General features: G+C 38.6%; 2 protein-coding genes across 3 annotated transcripts in view; one reads left to right on the top strand and one right to left on the bottom strand.

Annotated features, from left to right (window-relative positions):
* LOC133516936 (uncharacterized protein KIAA0930 homolog) overlaps window positions 1–18,985 on the top strand; it is a 92,612-nt gene that overhangs the window by 52,261 nt on the left and 21,366 nt on the right. For both annotated transcript variants that reach the window (XM_061849999.1, XM_061850000.1), the window contains exon 5: window positions 13,151–13,291. In XM_061849999.1, coding sequence (XP_061705983.1) covers window positions 13,151–13,291 — 141 coding nt within the window. The remainder of the gene's footprint in view (window positions 1–13,150; window positions 13,292–18,985) is intronic.
* LOC133516931 (phosphatidylcholine:ceramide cholinephosphotransferase 2-like) overlaps window positions 1–18,985 on the bottom strand; it is a 196,811-nt gene that overhangs the window by 41,945 nt on the left and 135,881 nt on the right. The window lies entirely within an intron of this gene.

The following is an 18,985-nucleotide window of genomic DNA, read 5'->3' on the forward strand; positions in this document are numbered from 1 at the left end:
ATGAATTTTGAGAATGGACCGAACTGCGTGACATTCTCAATGTTAACGCTAGTAAACAAGTATTAAAGGCAGACAGGCTGATAATAAAGGTTCCTTTGTATTTTTATTTGCATACTTTTATTTCGAATGGAATTCCGCTAAAACTTATGTAATTAATAAATAAGTGTCGTGTATAGACGTAAGAATATGGAAATTAATATTGACTGGACGCATACATTTACGCGAGAACCACTAGCTGTAAGTTTCTCGTATGTTTAAGATAAATATCTTCTCAATACTCGGTAGTAATCGTCGCGTTATAATATAAGGCCGCGGACTGGATGCAAGCTTCGCGCGGCGCGGTGAGGTCATTCATACTTTGCGCTTGACCAAACGCTTGCGTCCAGTCAGCGGCCTGACAGATATTTTGTGGAGAAGACCGTTTTCAAGCTCTTCGCGTTTAACTCTTGCGTTAGTACAAATACTCCACTTACAGGTCGGTAGATCAGAGAAGGGATAAGAGCTCTTCCTTTGCCTGTGTCTGAACTAAACGACTTACATATATATATATATGTTTTTTTTTTACAAACATTTCATTTTTGATACAAGCTGCTGTCGCAGACTGTACTTCAACAGGCAACTAGTACTCGTCGAGACAATTCTTAAAAACCAAAACACATATTAGGTTACGTCGTTTTATCACATAGTTCCTATGGTCACTTTATGTTTTGATTACAAACCGACACCGACAACGGAACAGGTCAAACGGAATAAGAGGCTTGTAGAGTATGAGACATTGCCCTATGACTATGACGGTCTTTCCTGTAATAAATTTTATATTCCCCACTTTGACCAAAAATAACTATGTCTATGGTCTAACGATACCTTCTCGCAGAAGAGGTAGGATAACTCTATCATTGACCGAGCGTTGGCGAAGGTCGCCGTTTACGCTTAGACAAAAATGCTTTCGTATGACCAGATGTTCTTTTTTGCAGGTCGCATTTCTTAACCCATTTTGATGAAATTTTGTGAGCAGGAGGCCTACCGCGAAAATCGAAGTTCGTCAATTGCGGGCATTTTTCTCTGTCACTAATTACGTCTTAGTGAGAGTAAAAGAGAAAGATTCCTGCAATTTACGAATTTCGATTTTCCCGGTAGGCCCACAGGTACGTTAGTTACATATATTTTTTCTGTCGTTTTGTCGTAAAATCTTAACGCCAGTAGGGTGTAGGGCATTTACTACTAATTTGAATTCACTGGGATAATGATTCAACTAACTAGGATTTTCTATATTTTGTAAGCTTGTCGCGAGGTCTACACTACAGCTCACAGAGCCGCTAGTTCTAATGAATGCAGTTAGTGAAATATCTGAACTCTATCTCGCTCGTAGACTTGTCATGGCGCGCTAGCAGCACAGGTGGTTTAAATAACTTAAAGAGCCTCAAATGCTTAGAATCTAGCAATAAAAGCTTGCTAATGGAAACGGAGTTTCCAAGAACAATAGCCAAGTATGACCAATAATTTTGTTTATATTGCTGTTAATACGTCACAGTTGGCACATCGGATAGTTCCGGGCTTGGCCGGCTGCCCGCGGCTTCCGACCCGATAGCCGGACGATATCATGACTCATAATCCTAGTACATAATACTAGAGAAGTCTACGAACTATAAGAGCAGTATAGTCATGAATGACGCACCGCGTTTGCAACACAATGATGCAACTGAGTATTAATAGAACGTTTTGGTAAACACGAACGTCGAATCGAAACAAATATTTGATGATAATAAAGGGATGTCTATTGCACTAAAGATTGTTTGTAACAACATATATAAAGTTCAAGAAAAAACGGGCCTCCGAGTTTTACAGCTTAAGTAGATGGCGCTGTACAACGCCACTTTTTGTGGTCTGAATTGTGAAGCTTTTACTTTAACAGCCAGCGTTACCGCATAATGTATGGTATGGAGCCGTACTCGTAAAGTCACGTCTGAAAATATCGATACGAAAAATGTGTCAAAAATATATATACACTACACCTTAATATATGGGCAATAAAGTCGTTAGGTACAGCCGCCTGCAATAATATGTTACACAGCGAAGGCCGCAAAAATATCTGACACGATGTTATTTGTAGAGCCACAAGAGCGTTTCACATATTTTTGCGGCCTTTGAAGAGTAACGTATTATTGCAGGTGACTGTACAATCAATGAATCTTTGATAGCACCTACATAGCAAGAGGTACTAGGATGATTGGCTGCGTTTCTGACTCTTCAGAAGCATGTATGTACCTACACTCCTTTCCTTATCCATATTTACAAAACATTTTCATATTATTTTCATCACACTTGCTCGAAAAAGATCTTATTTCATGCAGGTGTACTGAAGCACAAAGGCCTATATTGTTCCCGTTTAACAAAATAAATAAATTGAATTGTCAAACTTACTTAGGTACTTGGATATCAAGTCTTATACTGGAAACAGTGGAAACTGGAACATTGATTTAGATTCTAAACATGAACATGAAACCACCCCTTAGGTTCGTGTTCCTCTCTCTCTCTCTCTTACTGAGCGTAAGCGTGAGCGAAATAGATGGGATCTATATCTGAATCCCTAAAGTTTTTTCTCCTATCTTTGCATTCCCTAATATTGTTTGTCATAATGCTCAGTTGTCCTAACACTCGTATACCATTACATTACCTTATGGAAAATAATCGTTATGACAATTGATCTTTAGGGCATGTGCCAATTAGGACAAACCAGTTAGGGCAAGTGACTTTAGGTTTGTTAGGGATTCAGAATGACACCCAAATAGATGTACGTGCTCGGGACCGCGGATATCATGTTCTTAAATTTTAATTTTATGTAAGTTTTCACAAACGAAAAAGTAATCGACGAGTTTCCTCAAAAATAAAATTACGCGTTTTTAGAAGCAATATTCATATTTTTAGCTTTTGTGCATAAAATGTTTCAAATTTTTAAAGTGCATGTTAGACCCAAGTTCGTGATTTTTCTATCGAACGAAAGTCGAAGAATCAGGATGTGATGCGAATCGATGAAGTAGATAGAGAGATTCCCTAGAGAAATTCCTTAAGACTGCTAATTAAACATTCTGCAACCTTTTTGTGATCTAAAAAGGCGGTACGATTTTTTAACCGACTTCAAAAAAGGAGGAGGTTCTCAATTCGATAGTTTTTTTTGTATGTATGTTACTCGATATCTCCGAGAATCGTGAACTTTTTTTAATCGAACGGGTATAACCCCGAAATGGTCCCGTTGGCTGGTGCCAACGGGACCATTTGGTAGTCGGGGTCTGATGATGGAATCTTGGAGAAATCGAGGGAACTCTTCAAATGTTATAGGTACATGTCTGGCGCTTTGAGTAATTTCTGAAATCGGTTATATTTTTTGTTAAAAAGTTTTTTATATGTGCTCTCTGTTTGATAACAGTAATATCACTCCGCGAAATACGCATCTTATAACTATAACTCTTAAATGGTTGACCTTCAACAAGCAGTGACCCAGCTTCGCTTAATTAAGTAATTAACGGTCGATGTGGCCGTCATGAGAATGGAGGACTAATTGAATTGAATGAGGGCTTCGATATTGTGTGTGTTGTGGCCAGCGGATCCAACTGTGTTTGGTAAGGGGAATGGCTCGGACAATGTTTATTCCTTACAAGTGTATTTTTTTTAAATATGTGACACGGACGATATTAAAATTTATAAAAATAGTCATAAAACTCTTTCTATTCAACAAATAATATGAATGTAAATTAATCAATGCATAAAAATGGTAATTATTTTTTATTACTAATATTTATGTCCTGAAAGACAAAATTAAAGTCGTTTACAAACATTCTTGTCCTTGTAAAATTAAAATCACTAATTAAATAAGTAAATGAGTATGAGTATGGATATGAGTTGAATATTATTGCTAATGTCGACTCCATTCCATAGCTCGCTATTAGTATTACCATGCGATAAAAACTCCGATGCCTATTGATGCCCGAGTAAGCGAAAGAACCCAAAATTGAACCACGAGCGTAGCGAGTGATTCGAAAAGTGGAATTATGAGCGTTGCGAGGGTTTCAAAGCACGAGGGCTAAATAAATTTTGCAACCGAGTGAAACAGAATATTTTTCAACACTCCAACGCGAGGAAACTACTAACTGTAAAATACCAAACAAAATCTAACCAAATCAAATCCAAATGAACGTTATGAAATATTTGACATTCGAAATCATTTAAAAGTCATTTCTACCAGCTAACATAAGGAAACAACTGACATTTTGCATCAAATTGACGTTGCCACTCTTGTGAACAAAATGCAACTTCATCAGTTTTTGATCAATCAAAGACTTTACGAGCTGGTGTGGTGAAAATATGTTTTCACCTCAGCAGCTCGAAAATGCCTACTTTCGTCACTCCGGGGAGTGTATAATATGTTCTCAATTATATAATCATTCGCTTACTCAGGACTCAAAATCAACACTCGCAAGAAAAACCAACTTTCCTCTCTTGTTGCACAAATAACTATTACAATGCAGCTTGTTTCTTGGCGTCAACGTCGTTGAATAAGAAACTAATTAGGAAGCCTTTTAACCGCCACACGACCCAGTTAGTGCCACAGTTGCTCTAATTGTGAACATATGCTTTCGTTAAATGGTAAGTCGAATATGTTTAGAGTATTCATCTAATTTACTTAATTTAACTTTGATGACAATAAAGTATACAAGTATACTTGATAAGACTCAATATAAAGTGATATAAGTGTAAAGAGTGATAGGTCTCTAAAATAATATGATAGAATATATGAACCCTAATTTGAAGACTTCGTCCGCTTAAAATTGGAATATAATTTCCAATAACGCTTAAATACATTTTGCACAATAAAAATAAGTACAAACTAGCCCAGGACCGGGATAAGTGGCGTACACGAAGAGAGGCCTGTGCACAGCAGTGGGCAACTGGAGGCTAAAACGATTATGATGAATATGATGATATACGAGTATATTGTTGTGTAAGTACCCACAACACAAGCCTTATTGAGCTTACTGTGGGATTTAAGTGATTTGTGTAATAATATTCTATAATAAAGGTATGACGCTGCATTGTATGTTGAATGGCAGCGTATGCGCCAACTGGAGTGTCCTGTCCTGACGTCCTCGGGCGTGGGATACGGTTACACTCGGTCACGCTGGCGCGGTCTCCAGTCCCATTCAATTTACAAGTCTTTCTAACATCTGCATAAGATTCAATTTCGTCTAACATCAAAGGTTGTTCATAGCTACAGCTAGGCACATTTAAGTTTCTAACACATCGATACAAGGTTTAACTTCGCTTGACAAAATTTAAAGACTGACGCCGCACTGTTCCGTACTAATCAACCAATCTTAATTACCTACCTTAATAGAAATCCTATATCCCTATGGTGCATCAATTGTCACTCAAATGTGCCATCGCCAAACGTGCCTCTGACGTGCACTATGTAATGATTTAATCGTTATTGGATGCTTAAGGGGCCCGCTGATTAACAGTCTGCCGGAACGGTACATATCGGCCTGTCAGTTAGAACAGAAAGTTGACAGTTCCGAACAACTGACAGACCGGTACCGTCCGGCGGACTGTTAATCAGTGGGCCCCATAAAGAATTTTATGAGGGCTGCTGTGATCTGGATGACGGCAAAGTATTTTGGTTTGGACCAGGGCCCATTAAAATATGAGTCTATTATCCTCTTTTTGAAAACCATATAAGCGTAGATTGGAAGTGCAGCGAAATCCAAAATCGGTTAGCAGTTTTTTGTATTAATTGCCTCATGACCTATGTTTTGCACACTTCGACTATTTTAAAGCTATAGCGCAATATTAGATCTGTGTGTGAGGGAGCGAATGGGAATACGCCACCGCCACGAAGCGTATCATTTTCAAATCGGTTCTCAGATATAACGATGACCCACTTTTAGAGCATGAGAAATGATATTATACTCTACTCCCTCCAAGCTACCTAGAATATGTAATTATAATCTTTTTGACAAACTGTTCTTAAACAAATATGATCTGTGTTCTTAAGCAGGTATCGATCCATTTCCTTCCATCAACACTTCCTTTCCCATATTTTAAGCTACCAGCGTTACCGGCACCGGTGTGCCAGCACCGATGTTGTGTGATAAATAATGCACCGCCGATTCACTCGAATATGGTTCTTGATGCAAAGAACTGAGGTCGTTTTCCACAACACGGTGCGGAAGCATTATACTCGGTGTTAACGAACTCTGCTAATTATTGATATTAATTCGGCATGCATTCATAACTTGTATTGTAAGTAATCGTCTACACTATTAACTTTAAATCTTCATGCAAAGGCATAGGCTTTGTGCACTTCAATTCTTACGGTTGGACGCAGTAGATTATTATTAAAAAAAGAAACTTGTACTATGGGTATCTTCATAGGCGAAATAATTATGTATATACTTAAATAGATAAATACATAAGCGATCATGATGATAATATATTAAAAATACATTTCTTGTAGGTTTCCGTTCACTGGTAGGTATCCTATTTAAATGCATAGAAAACATCCATAACCCAGGAACAAATATTAGTCTTAAACCTTAGTCAGATACACACAAATAAATGCTCTTATACCAGGACTCTAACCCAGAACCTTCAGCTTCGTGGGCAGGGCGGTCACTAGCGACTAGGCTAGCAGCTCACCAAATGAAGGAAAAATAGGAAAAATTTGGGGGTCTTCGCTAATGAAGTGTACAGAATATTTTTGTAACAAAACTATATTTTATTAAAACTGTTTAATAGTATCCGAATGATCAGTGAACTTACATTAAGAAAAGATTCCGACGAATTGAGAACTACCTATTTTTTTTTTGAAGTCAGTGAAAACCGGGCGGGTGTGATGTGAGCGCCTCGGGGGCATAGGGAGCAAGCAGACCCTCTATTCCTTGAACAAACTTCACAAACTGTATTTAATTACGATAAGGTTCTGGCACTCATGGAAATGTTAGGTACTGTTAGCCGCCATTCAATTGGCAAACAATGCTTATTGTTATCTTTTTTATCGAAGCATGAAGTCAAGATAATTTTTTCTTTTTAGATGTCGTTGAAGGTCGCAGAGATTCGTATTGTACCTATTGGGTTTATCATTGTGGTTATATCTAATTAAATTTTTACTCGTATCGCAAGAAGGGTGTATAATATTTTCGGGATGGGCTGATTCTGTTAACTTCTACACTATAATTTACTCTATCTATTATTATATTTTAACCCCGATGCAAAAAGACGGGTATTACTACGTAAGCAGATAAAAAGGTAAATATAAATATCGATAATTGTGGCATGCAAGCAAGTAATCGAAATTCTGTGCTGCATAACAGTTACGTCACCATACTGCTTTGCTTTGGTTTTGCTTTGGTGGTGGGTCAAGAGCAATATTGTGCATAGTTGCCGCAAAACAATAGGTACAGACGCTACCCTGTAGGTACACCTATGTTATACTTGATTACTTGTGCCTATTCTCCATGTTATGAGCAGAATTCAATAATCTATAGTTCTGTTTATCACTACGAGTAATATAATACAAATCCTCGTTTTTTCGAAACCTCGAAATAAATAATAGTAATTTGTTTTACAAGGGGGCAAAGTTGTTGTGTAACCGCTTCCCGAGCAAGCGAAAGATTCCAAAATTGAACCACGAGCGTAGCAAGTGGTTCGAAAAGTGGAATCTTCAGCGTTGCGAGGGCTTCAAGGCACGAGGGTTATACAAATTTTGCCACACATACTTAACACTCAATTTTTCACCACACCAACGCAAGGAAAATACTAACTGTAAGTTTTTAAAAAAGTTCAACTAAATTAAATCCGAGTTATTACATATTTATCATTCAAAATCATCATTTAAAAGTCAATCCTTCCAGCCAACATAAGGAAACAACTCAATATTTGCATCAGATTATTTTGCCTCACATATGGATAAAATGCAACTTTCTTTTCAGTTTTTGTAGTAGTGGTTCTGTGAGCTGTAGACCTCGCGAGAATCGAGAATCTGTTTTAGGAAATTCGCTAAAGTTATCTGTAAATAAATAAAAACTTATTCGTTGCAATGTATTTTTTCCACAAAGATGTAAAAAGAAATAACGTGTCATGTGCAGAAAACACACACAATTATTTTTTTCTAATGTGACCAAAATCATGTAACTTTTTTTGCGCCTTATGACCAAAGAAATGCGTGTTTAAAGTCTGTCGGGTTATATGGGCCCACGGTGTATAACTCTTCGGGCGCATTTATTCGTTTCTACGAATTTTATGAATTGAATGGGAAAACTAGGGCAAGCCTCTACAGTCTTTGTTCCCGCAGTTTCCCAAAAGCGTTGTATCATGCAAACCGCTTAAGAGCCCTTAATCCTTGGAGCGTTCTCCGATTTCACGAAATAACGCTCGATAGATGGCGTTGGCGCTCGGTACGCGAGCGCCGGCAACGCGACGCGCGTTTCAATGCAGACTAGAATAATCTTGATAGTTTTCAATATAATTTCAAGCAACATTAATTTTAGTGTTATATGATATCATATGGGCACTCTTTATTTTATTTTATATGCACAGTAGTTTTTTTTATGTACACTACTACTAAGTGTACAGACTACAGAGTGTACTATAACCCTTGCTCTTTATTCTGTCTCTTTCACACCAATGGAAAATGAAGAAGTTAGTAAATGACTGCAGGTATAAATAAAGTATATTAGTGCGATAGAGAGACAGATAGTATTTCGTTGTCGTATCGTAAACGATTGGCATGTTGGCCACACACTTGCTTGGTGCCTAGCCAAAATACCAATCGTTTGCGTATATTAGTACGATAGAGAGACAGTAGTGTTTCGTTGTCGTATCGTAAACGATTGGCATGTTGGCTACGCACCCATGATACCTAGCCAAGAAGCCAATCGATTGCGCATATTAGTGCGATAGACAGATAGTGTTTCCTTGTCGTATCGTAAACGTTTGGCATGTTGGCTACGCACCCATGCTGCCCAGCCAAGATGCCAATCGTTTGTGCATATTAGTACGAGAGAGAGACAGATAGTGTTTCGTTGTCGTATCGATTGGCATGGTGGCTACGCACCCATGCTGCCTAGTCAAGATGCCAATCGTTTGCGCACATTAGTGCTATAGAGTTTCAGTGTTATTTGAAATCACGTTAGGGTTTGTATTATTATTTATGACCCGAATGAAGTCCATCCAGGTTCTTATGATGGAGTCAGGAGTTGGTCACCAGAACTCCTAATCTACTCATTATAATTCCATCGTGCTTGGGCTCAAAAGATTTGCCCTGACGAACACCATCGATCTAGATGAGGTCCAGGGTCTCATGACGGAGTCAGGAGTTGGTCACCAGAACTCCCCAGAACTCCTAATCTACTTATCATAACTCCATCGAGTTTGGGCTCAATAGATTTACCCTGATGAGCACCATCAATCTAGATGAAGTCCAGGGTCTCATGATGGAGTCAGGAGTAGGTCACTAGAACTCCTAATCTACTCATTATAATTCCATCGTGTTTGGGCTCAAAAGATTTTCCCTGACGAGTACCATCGATCTAGATGAAGTCCAGGGTCTCATGATGGAGTCAGGAGTTGGTCACCATAATTCCTAATCTACTCATCATAACTCCATCGTGTTTGGGCTCAATAGATTTGCCCTCACGAGCACCATCAATCTAGATGATGTTCAGGGTCTCATGATGGAGTCAGGATTTGGTCACTAGAACTCCTAATCTACTCATTATAATTCCATCGTGTTTGGGCTCAAAAGATTTGCCCTGACGAGTACCATCGATCTAGATGAAGTCCAGGGTCTCATGATGGAGTCAGGAGTTGGTCACCAGAACTCGTAATCTATTTATCATAACTCCATCGTGTTTGGGCTCAATAGATTTACCCCGACAAGCACCATCAAATTTCCATTATGATGAATAGACTAGGAGTTCTGGTGACCAACTCCTGAATCCATCATGAGACCCTGGACCTAATCTAGATTGATGGTGCTCGTCAGGGCAACTCTATTGAGCCCAAACACGATGGAGTTATGATGAGTAGATTAGGAGTTCTGGTGACCAACTCCTGACTCCATCATGAGACCCTGAACCTCATCTAGGTCGATGGTGCTCGTCATGGCAAATCTCATGAGCCCAAACACGTTGGAATTATAATGAGTAGATTAGGAGTTCTAGTGACCAACTCCTGACTCCATCATGAGACCCTGGACTTTATCTAGATTGATGATGCTCGTCAGGGCAAATCTATTGAGCCCAAACACGATGAGGTTATGATGAGTAGTTTAGGAGTTCTGGTGACCAACTCCTGACGCCATCATGAGACCCTGGACCTCATCTAGATCGATGGTGTTCATCAGGGCAAATCTATTGAGCCCAAACACGATGGAGTTATGATCAGTAGATTAGGAGTTCTGGTGACCAACTCCTGACTCCATCATGAGACCCTGGACCTCATCTAGGTCGATGGTGTTCGTCAGGGCAAATCTATTGAGCCCAAACACGATGGAGTTATGATGAGTAGATTAGGAGTTCTGGTGACCAACTCCTGACTCCATCATGAGACCCTGGGCCTCATCTAGATCGATGGTGTTCGTCAGGGCAAATCTTTTGAGCCCAAACACGATGGGATTATAATGAGTAGATTAGGAGTTCTGGTGACCAACTCCTGACTCCATCATGAGAACTTGGACTTCATCCGGGTCAAAAATAATAATGCAAATGCAAACCCTAACGTAATTTCAAGTAAAAATGCGTTTTTCAGAAAATCGCAGCCAAATAACACTAGACCCTACTCATAGTGTTGTGTTCCTGCCGGTGAGTAAGGTTGCCAGAGCTCAACGAGGGGCGGGAGGGGGTTAGAGTCGGCAACGCGCATGTAACTCCTCTGGAGTTGCAGGCGTACATAGGCTACGGATACTGCTTACCATCAGGCGGGCCGTAAGCTTGTTTGCCACCGACGTAGTATAAAAAAAGGACCACTGAAAATCCATCAATAAGCGAGAGTCTGTTAAGCATAGTGTAAAAAATGAACTTTTATTAAGATTTTCTAATCGCAGTATATAGCACTTCTCGGAACTCCGTAGCTGATTACGATCGCAACGAATGCCTGACAATCGAGCACAGGTCCGTCCTCTAAGCGCGCTCCGCGCGGACTGAGAGCGGGGCGTCGCTGCTGCGTGATTTATACGTGTTTTAAAAAAATATAAATTTACGGCAATGTAGGTCCCATAGTTATGATTTTTTTTTATAGGTTAACATAAAGTTACAGTTTGCTATAATATTATTTTTAAAGCAAAATATGCGTACAATTTGCGGAAAAAAAATATAATAAAACCCTGTTTTCGCCAAAAAAATGAAGAAAACTCGGAAGGTATTTTATCAGTTTTTTCAAATGAATCTTCGATTGTTTATCATTCCAGCCCCTCGTACGAGATATGTTGAATCAAATTGTAGTCATTCATGTACCAAATGATTCTTGTTTACAGCAAAATTGAGAACCGAAACGCCACATCTCACTGCAAAATTTGGAAAAGACTCCCAAAAAAACTCATTAAAAAAGAGGTTTAAAAGAGAAAATGAAAATTTTAACTGTTGGAGCCGCTAGTTTAGGAAACGATTATTTAAGTACGTTACCAGTTTTTGAATAAATACTAATAGTTCCGTCGTAATCTTGAATGAAAAAGGAAGCATTTTACAAAATACGCTCGTCTGTAGGAATAAGGACTCTTAAAGGTGATTCCCGATTACGCGTAAATGTTACAGGTATATGGATGTTTTTAACACTATAGTGTCCAGTGATATTCATATCGTATATATGATGACGGAACAAAACGTATACGGTAACGGTATTTTTCAATCTAGGTGTAGAATTTAGATCAAACTGAGCAACTTGTACTATGGGAGTATGGGACTAATTCTGAAATCTCTGGAAAAAATTGCTGCTTCATACTCGTACATTTTAACCACATTTTGATTGATCTGATGTCGACGTAGAAAAAGGCAAAAAAAAATCGTTTTCGGGGTTGGTCCCATAATAAAATTTGCTCAGTATGACATATATTCACCATGAAAAAGGCTAAAGGTTGAAAAGACACCCTTTACCTATACATAAATGGGTTCCGAAGGGTTAATATCGCGTAGGTTTGTTATAAATAAAGGTTGCTAGATCATGCTTGTGCTGGTCATTCTCCATTCTGTCGCCCTGATTGACGGAAAGCCCCGCTATAATAGACAGGAATAGGTAGGAATTAACTAGTACATTTATATTCTTGAGCGATTAGTCATCACTGCCCAATGACATATAAGAACTTATTCTAATTATTACTGCACGAAGTGGAATCCCCGGTAGTTAAAGTTATAGTTTGGCAAGAGTCGTTTGTCATTTGTCAGTAGTTTTTTAAAGCTAGGATAGGATCAAAAGTTTTTTTTATTCTACTGTTACTGACATTACTTGTTTCCTAGACGAAGTAATAAGGCTTTTGAGCAGTTAATAAAATCTTACGCTTACGCTTCCTTCCTCTATTATATTATATTTATACTGTTGAAAGTGAGCGGATGATTTGTTTTAAGGAAAATCAGAGGCAAGTAATACGAATTTTAACTCGGCGAAGTTGGTGTCTACGGTACGAAAAACACCGAAATAAATCACATGATTTAATAGATAAATACTGAATGTTCCAACTGTACACCTATAACGGTTTGTGATAAGTACATATGCACCCCCCAAACAGACGAAATCTGAAACATGAGGTATGAGGTGTCTTCATAATAGCGTAGGTATCAGATCAGGTTATGCTGAATATGTGCTTTGAAAAAAATTCTCCAATATGCTGATCGCCTACGATTTACCGAGTCATTATTTGAGAGCATGTTCCGTATAAGTCTCGTAGTCACATTTTTATAGCGGTGGCAGAAGATATCCACGGCGTTTACTTGATCCTGTTCCGGTTTGATGGCGTTTCCACCAGTAACAGGGCTTTTATAAAACAACCGAAAATACTATCAAAATCTATACACTCAATTGATCAATTGTATCAACAATATTGTGGTTGAATAATGGCTCAACCGTATTTCGCAACCGCTTCTCTGAATATTATGTTGTTTGTTCGCAGGTATTCAGCGACATGGTGGTCCGCGACGGCGAGATGGTTTGCGTGGAGCTAGTAGCGCGGGGACGCGGCGCGGACGTGCTTGCGGTCCTGTTCCTCGGCTCCATCCGCTACGACGCACTGTCCAGGGTCTACGACTCCCGGGTGAGTGCTACAGACGTGTGCGTGAAGCTGGTGGCGCGGGGACGAGGCGCGGACGCACTTCCGGTCCTGTTCCTCGGCTCCATCCGCTACGACGCACTGTCCCGGGTCTACGACTCTTGAGTGCTACAGGCGATGTGCGCGGTATCGAAGCGCTAGATTCAAGACATCCCACTAGATATAATCTTTGTCTTGCAGACGAGCAGTATGATGATAGAAAGTTATTTGAGTTTATTCTGCGAATTTACTCGTAATCCGATTGCTGGCATTATATTTATCGATAAGACTGCATGTTATTAAAGCAGAGACGCTTTCCATATAGATTTTCGTACATTGACCCTCCTGTTGTTATCTCTGTTGCACGCGGATAGTTATAATTTTGTCCCTCCCATGATGCCGGTTGTCAATGACACTGTGCGAGCTTGACAACAATATAATCATGCGCGTGCAATAGAGATAGCAAAGGCCGCAGTAACTATTAAGTTTGTAGGTATATGTTTTGGCTACCGTTGGCTACGCTAACCGCGTACTATCCGGTCTGCTGTATTCGTAATCGTAAATCAATCGTAAAATAGTCTCATATTTTGTGACGTTTTAATACTTTTAATATCTCACCGGCTTAATGTACGTATTTATGTAATCTTTACATCCGCATTCGTATTGTACCGGTATCTGTATAAAAACCTGTGTATAAGTGATCATAGGTTCTGTCTGATAACACGCTTGCCCTGACTTGGCTGTCACTTGCGAGTTACGAGACTATCTAGGTAGGTAACTACCGCGCTATGATGATGCCCGTAAACATATCTTGATACAGAGTCGATTTCAATTGATGATACAATGATGTTAAGATATTTTTAGGTAAGTGAATGTGCCATTTTCAACCGAAAGGGTAAATACTTATTGTCAGTTGTCAATAAGGCGCTATTTCCATAAAGCTTGAATTTGAAATCAACCTTATCAACAACTGATATATTCGTACCTTTTACTTGAAAACGTCACAATATTCAAAATTAGATATACTGACGGTAGGTACGTTTTGATAAAAAAAAAAAAAAAAATTTACATTTTCCTATTTGGTCTCATTTATATTTTACGAAATCCTCTATCGCAAAATGATAAGTGTATTTGTTAATAATGATTCAAATAAATTCATTTTAAATATGTTTAGCATTAGCACAGCAAGTGTAATTAGAGTAATAAACCGTTCTTGAGTATCCTCTGTTCGTGTCAAAATCAGACCAATGAAGCGCCTGCACAAATATCACAGCAAAAGCGCCACAGAGGTCAATCGTCTCTCGGATAGTTTTAAGTATTGTCAAAATTTGCATGTTATTTACTTATTCCTGTACCATAAGACAAATTACACGTGCCATTTAATTATTCTGTAGTTTTTGACCCTTGAACAATATATAGATAAATAAAATAATTGCATGCGGTGAACGAAATTAGTAAGGATTTGCGCGTTTTTTTTTCAAAATGGCGTCAGCACGCGGCAGCTCGTAGAGGTGCTAGGTCTAGTAGATAACGGCAATGTCAATAAACAGTCATATTTACAAACAGGGTTATTTGTGATAAATAGGTATTGTGATTTAAAACCCTGATGGTGCGATTCTGCCGTCTATCTGTCTGTCTAGTCTCTAAATATACCTCTATAAAATATAATGAAATATCTGGGAGCCCGAGCTTTGCTCGGAAAACATATAAAAACTCAAAAAATGTGCCCCCCAAAACCACCATATAGCAAATTTCATCGAAATCGTTAAAGCCGTTTCCGAGATCCCCGAAATAAAAAATTGCTCGTTTAAAAGTATAAGATTACAAAAAAATATTTGAATAACCAAAACAATAAAATGAATTTTATGTTTTTTCCAAGCTTTAAAATGTTAATAAGTATAGGGAGCGTGCATGAACTACATAGGAGGCAGCGCGGAGCCGTCAGATTTTTGGCGCGAGGCGTAAATGTGATGTTTATTGTTCCGATGTAGCCCAAAAGATGGCAGAATCTACTATGCACAAGAAAACACGTGACGTGTAAATGTACATGTTTATTGTTCCCTCCAACCGGTCCCTATATTTTATCTGCACAGTCTACCATTGACAATGTAATTTCATGTAATAATTTAAAAATGACATGTGCTCAATCGTATTCTCATCGCGGTTTAATTATATGTTTTATAAGATGTTTAGTCTAATCAGCAAATGTCGCAAATTGACATACCTACTTCATGTTTTGTAGAACACGCTCGCTCGAATATCGCTCGTTCTAAAACAGTCTCGGAAGTAATTAAAACAGAAACTAATCGTTACAACCAACCTTCACAGTAAACTAATGCCAAATTAGCATAACCTCGCTGGTTCGTGAATTTAGTCATATGACCATGCAAATCTCAAATATAGGATATTTACCAAACTAGTGAAAATAACTACTCTTTATGAAGTGTAAATTGAGGATTTATTTGTTACTCCTTGTAGTATCAAAATGAAAAGTGTTTATTTGCCAATGATATTAAAATATTTTAAAAACTGCTAAATACTTTGCAGTCATGGAAGACAATTCGAAAAGCAGATGGAAAACAAAAAAAAAAATCACTCTTTTTTTTTATCTTTTAACCTTGTCGTATCGTGTACATAAAATACAAGATTACAAGCCTTTTTTGGCTTACTGTTCGGCTAGGTCGATTTGTGTAAGTAATATTTATTAATGAAATCTGAAAAAAGAAATGAAAATAGAATTTTCTTGTAATAAAATCATAGAAAGGACGTGGCAACATCGCGTGAGTCATCAGGGTTCTGTCACCGCCGTAACTGATTGTGAGTGTTCCCATGAACTTCGTCTAATCTCATTAATGGTCGTTGTACACTCGTTCCGAACCGAGCGCCTTTATTTCTTACGTAACACAGTGAATGACAATTATTACTTGACGACCGGTCTGGCCTCGTGGGTAGTGACCCTGCCTATGAAGCCGATGGTCCCGGGTTCAAATCCTGGTAAGGGCATTTATTCGTGTGATGAGCATGGATATTTGTTCCTGAGTCATGGGTGTTTTCTATGTATTTAAGTATTTATAAATATTTATATATTATATATATCGTTGTCTAAGTACCCTCAACACAAGCCTTATTGAGCTTACTGTGGGACTTAGTCAATTTGTGTAATAATGTCCTATAATATAAAAAAAAAAAAAAAAAAAAAAAAGTAAACGGCAATACAGAACATAACTTAGCTCGCGAAAGAAGCACAATGGGTACCCAGCTACTCAATAAAATCAAAAAACAACGGGTTGCACTCCGGGAGTGCCGGCAGAAGTGAAAACTTGAATATTAACGTTGTGCATTTTTGAGTATTGTATACAATACGTTATTACGAGTCATCTAAAATAATCATACCTAAAAAATCAAAATATATAATTTTTATGAAGTTTTTATTTAACCGTTCTGTCACCATGCATGATGTATCCATGCCAAATTGCCGCTTTCTCGCACTAATGATCACGGAGCAAAGCCGCGGACGGACAGACAAACGGACATGGCGAATCTATGAAGGTTTCTAGGTGACTACGAAACTTCATGTTCTTCTCTCACTTTCATCTCGCTTACGCTCAGTGAGAGTGAGAGAAGAACATGAACTTCTGCACCTTAATGCAAAATTTAGGCCTTGGTACTGTAATGAAAAGCCTTTGGTACGATACGCCTCAATAGCATATGCACGCTGCTCTGCTAGCCGTTGATCCATTGTTACTAATAATACGCAACACCCACGAAACTAAAACAGCCCCCTCCCCGCGTCTCCCTAGTCCTAGTACTTCTCGTTCGAAAATTATTTGTCGGTCCGATTCAAAGAATGAGATACGATAACGATAAGTTCTGGTTTAGATAAGTTCTCATTTAGATATCGTTTGTATGTCGTATAATTGACAGAAGCAGCTCGATTCAGGCAAGCAATGTCACTTTCACGTTAAAAATATCGTAGATAGATCTTATTGGGATCACAGCGGAATCGATATAAACGTCAATTTTGACATATCGTTTAGTTATATCGATTTTTTAAAGATCTTTCCAAGATCTTAAACGTGTCTTAATCATTCTTCGAATCGGGCCGTGAATTTGTAATCGGAAATCTGCCGCTGGACAGCCTGTATTTATACTAGAACTACTAGAAGCCGCTGACACATAAAGCTTTTTTATTAGCGCTTATAATCTGGGTCAGCCCAGGGCGTGCTCTATCTGTATCTCTCAACAAAGTGTGTCGATGATTTCGCTCCAGTTCTTTAAGACAACAGGCCAGCTTGATAGGCCTTTCTTGAGACGAGCATCCGCTCTCATATTAGTGAAGATTTTGAATTTGCGTTTACTCAAGAACGTAATTAAAAGAATGATATTACATATATCCGGGGACCGAGAATTTACATAAACATTTTTTTCTGTTTAAAAACATAGGAAAATTACTTTTTCTCCTTGTTGTTCAGACTCTGTGAGCTTTTCGTTCATCATTTTTCTTATTCGGTATCAAGCGAGCGTGTGTCTTATGTCGGTTCAACTGTTATCTACTACAGATGTGCAAGTTGCGAAAAGTTTCCAAAAAGCTGAAACGGTCTTGGAAATTTCCGGAAAAAAAACTCGGGAAACAAAGGAGGAAATGCAATATTTCGATTTCCATACAAACATGTGAGAAGCCTATGAAGCCTAGCACTTCTAAGCTAGGTATTCTGAGATGCAAAAGAGCTAATTACTTACCAGATCAATAGCCCACAGAGGCACTAGTCTAATTTAGGGCACATTTACATATACGGTATTCACGAGTACAATGAGATGCATCTACTCCATCCCGACGACATTAAAGAGCGTATTGCCTATCTAAATGCCGGCAACGCAATTACAACCCGTCTGGCGTTGCAGGTGTCCATGGAGACCGGAAAAACGGATTTTTTGAAGAAACCGAAACCGAATGGTCGGTTTTGCTGTAGTTTCGGCCGAAACATGATTTTAGATTGATTGAGATGAGATAACTAAGGTTGAGGTTTTGCCGAAACCGACACCGAAACTTCGGCCAGACACTACGGAAAATACAATTTCGACGCCGACGAAAGGTTTAGCAGTTTTTGGCCGAAACAGAACTTTCCGCCGAAATATGGTTTTTATGTCGAAACGCGAATAAGGTTAACGCGTCACCCATACCCGACCGTTGCGTCTAAAGGAAGAGGGAAAATGACGGCGAAGTGGCTGACGTCATGTCACCCACGCTTAGTCAGAAAGGGTTTGGGAGATATTAGGGTGACTTGCGACTTCGTTTACCTTTATATGCTTAAGATGTGTGTTTACATTCCAGACGCTAAATAGACAGTTCTATTGGGCAATTTACTTACACTTTCACCTTTATTATAACATTTCCGGGATAAAAATAATCTTATAGGTACGCTTATCTAGGTTATGACCTATTTGATAGTCAAAACACCTATTACAATATCCAAAATTTCCATTTACTACCAGCAAGTACATTTACTTTTAAGTGTTAGTGATATTATCCATCTCATTCTCACTGATATTGTCTGGACCGCTTATAATTATTGATCTTTGACTTTATACTTGGTCTGCATTATCATATCAAACGTTATCAATTTGAAATAACTTTATCAATGCTTTTGATAAACGTCCGATAATGTAGGTTGCCTAATCGAGTTCGGTTGCACTAGCTGC

This window comes from Cydia pomonella, chromosome 4 (genome assembly GCF_033807575.1).
Source record: "Cydia pomonella isolate Wapato2018A chromosome 4, ilCydPomo1, whole genome shotgun sequence".
NCBI classification, from domain to species: Eukaryota; Metazoa; Arthropoda; class Insecta; order Lepidoptera; family Tortricidae; genus Cydia; species Cydia pomonella.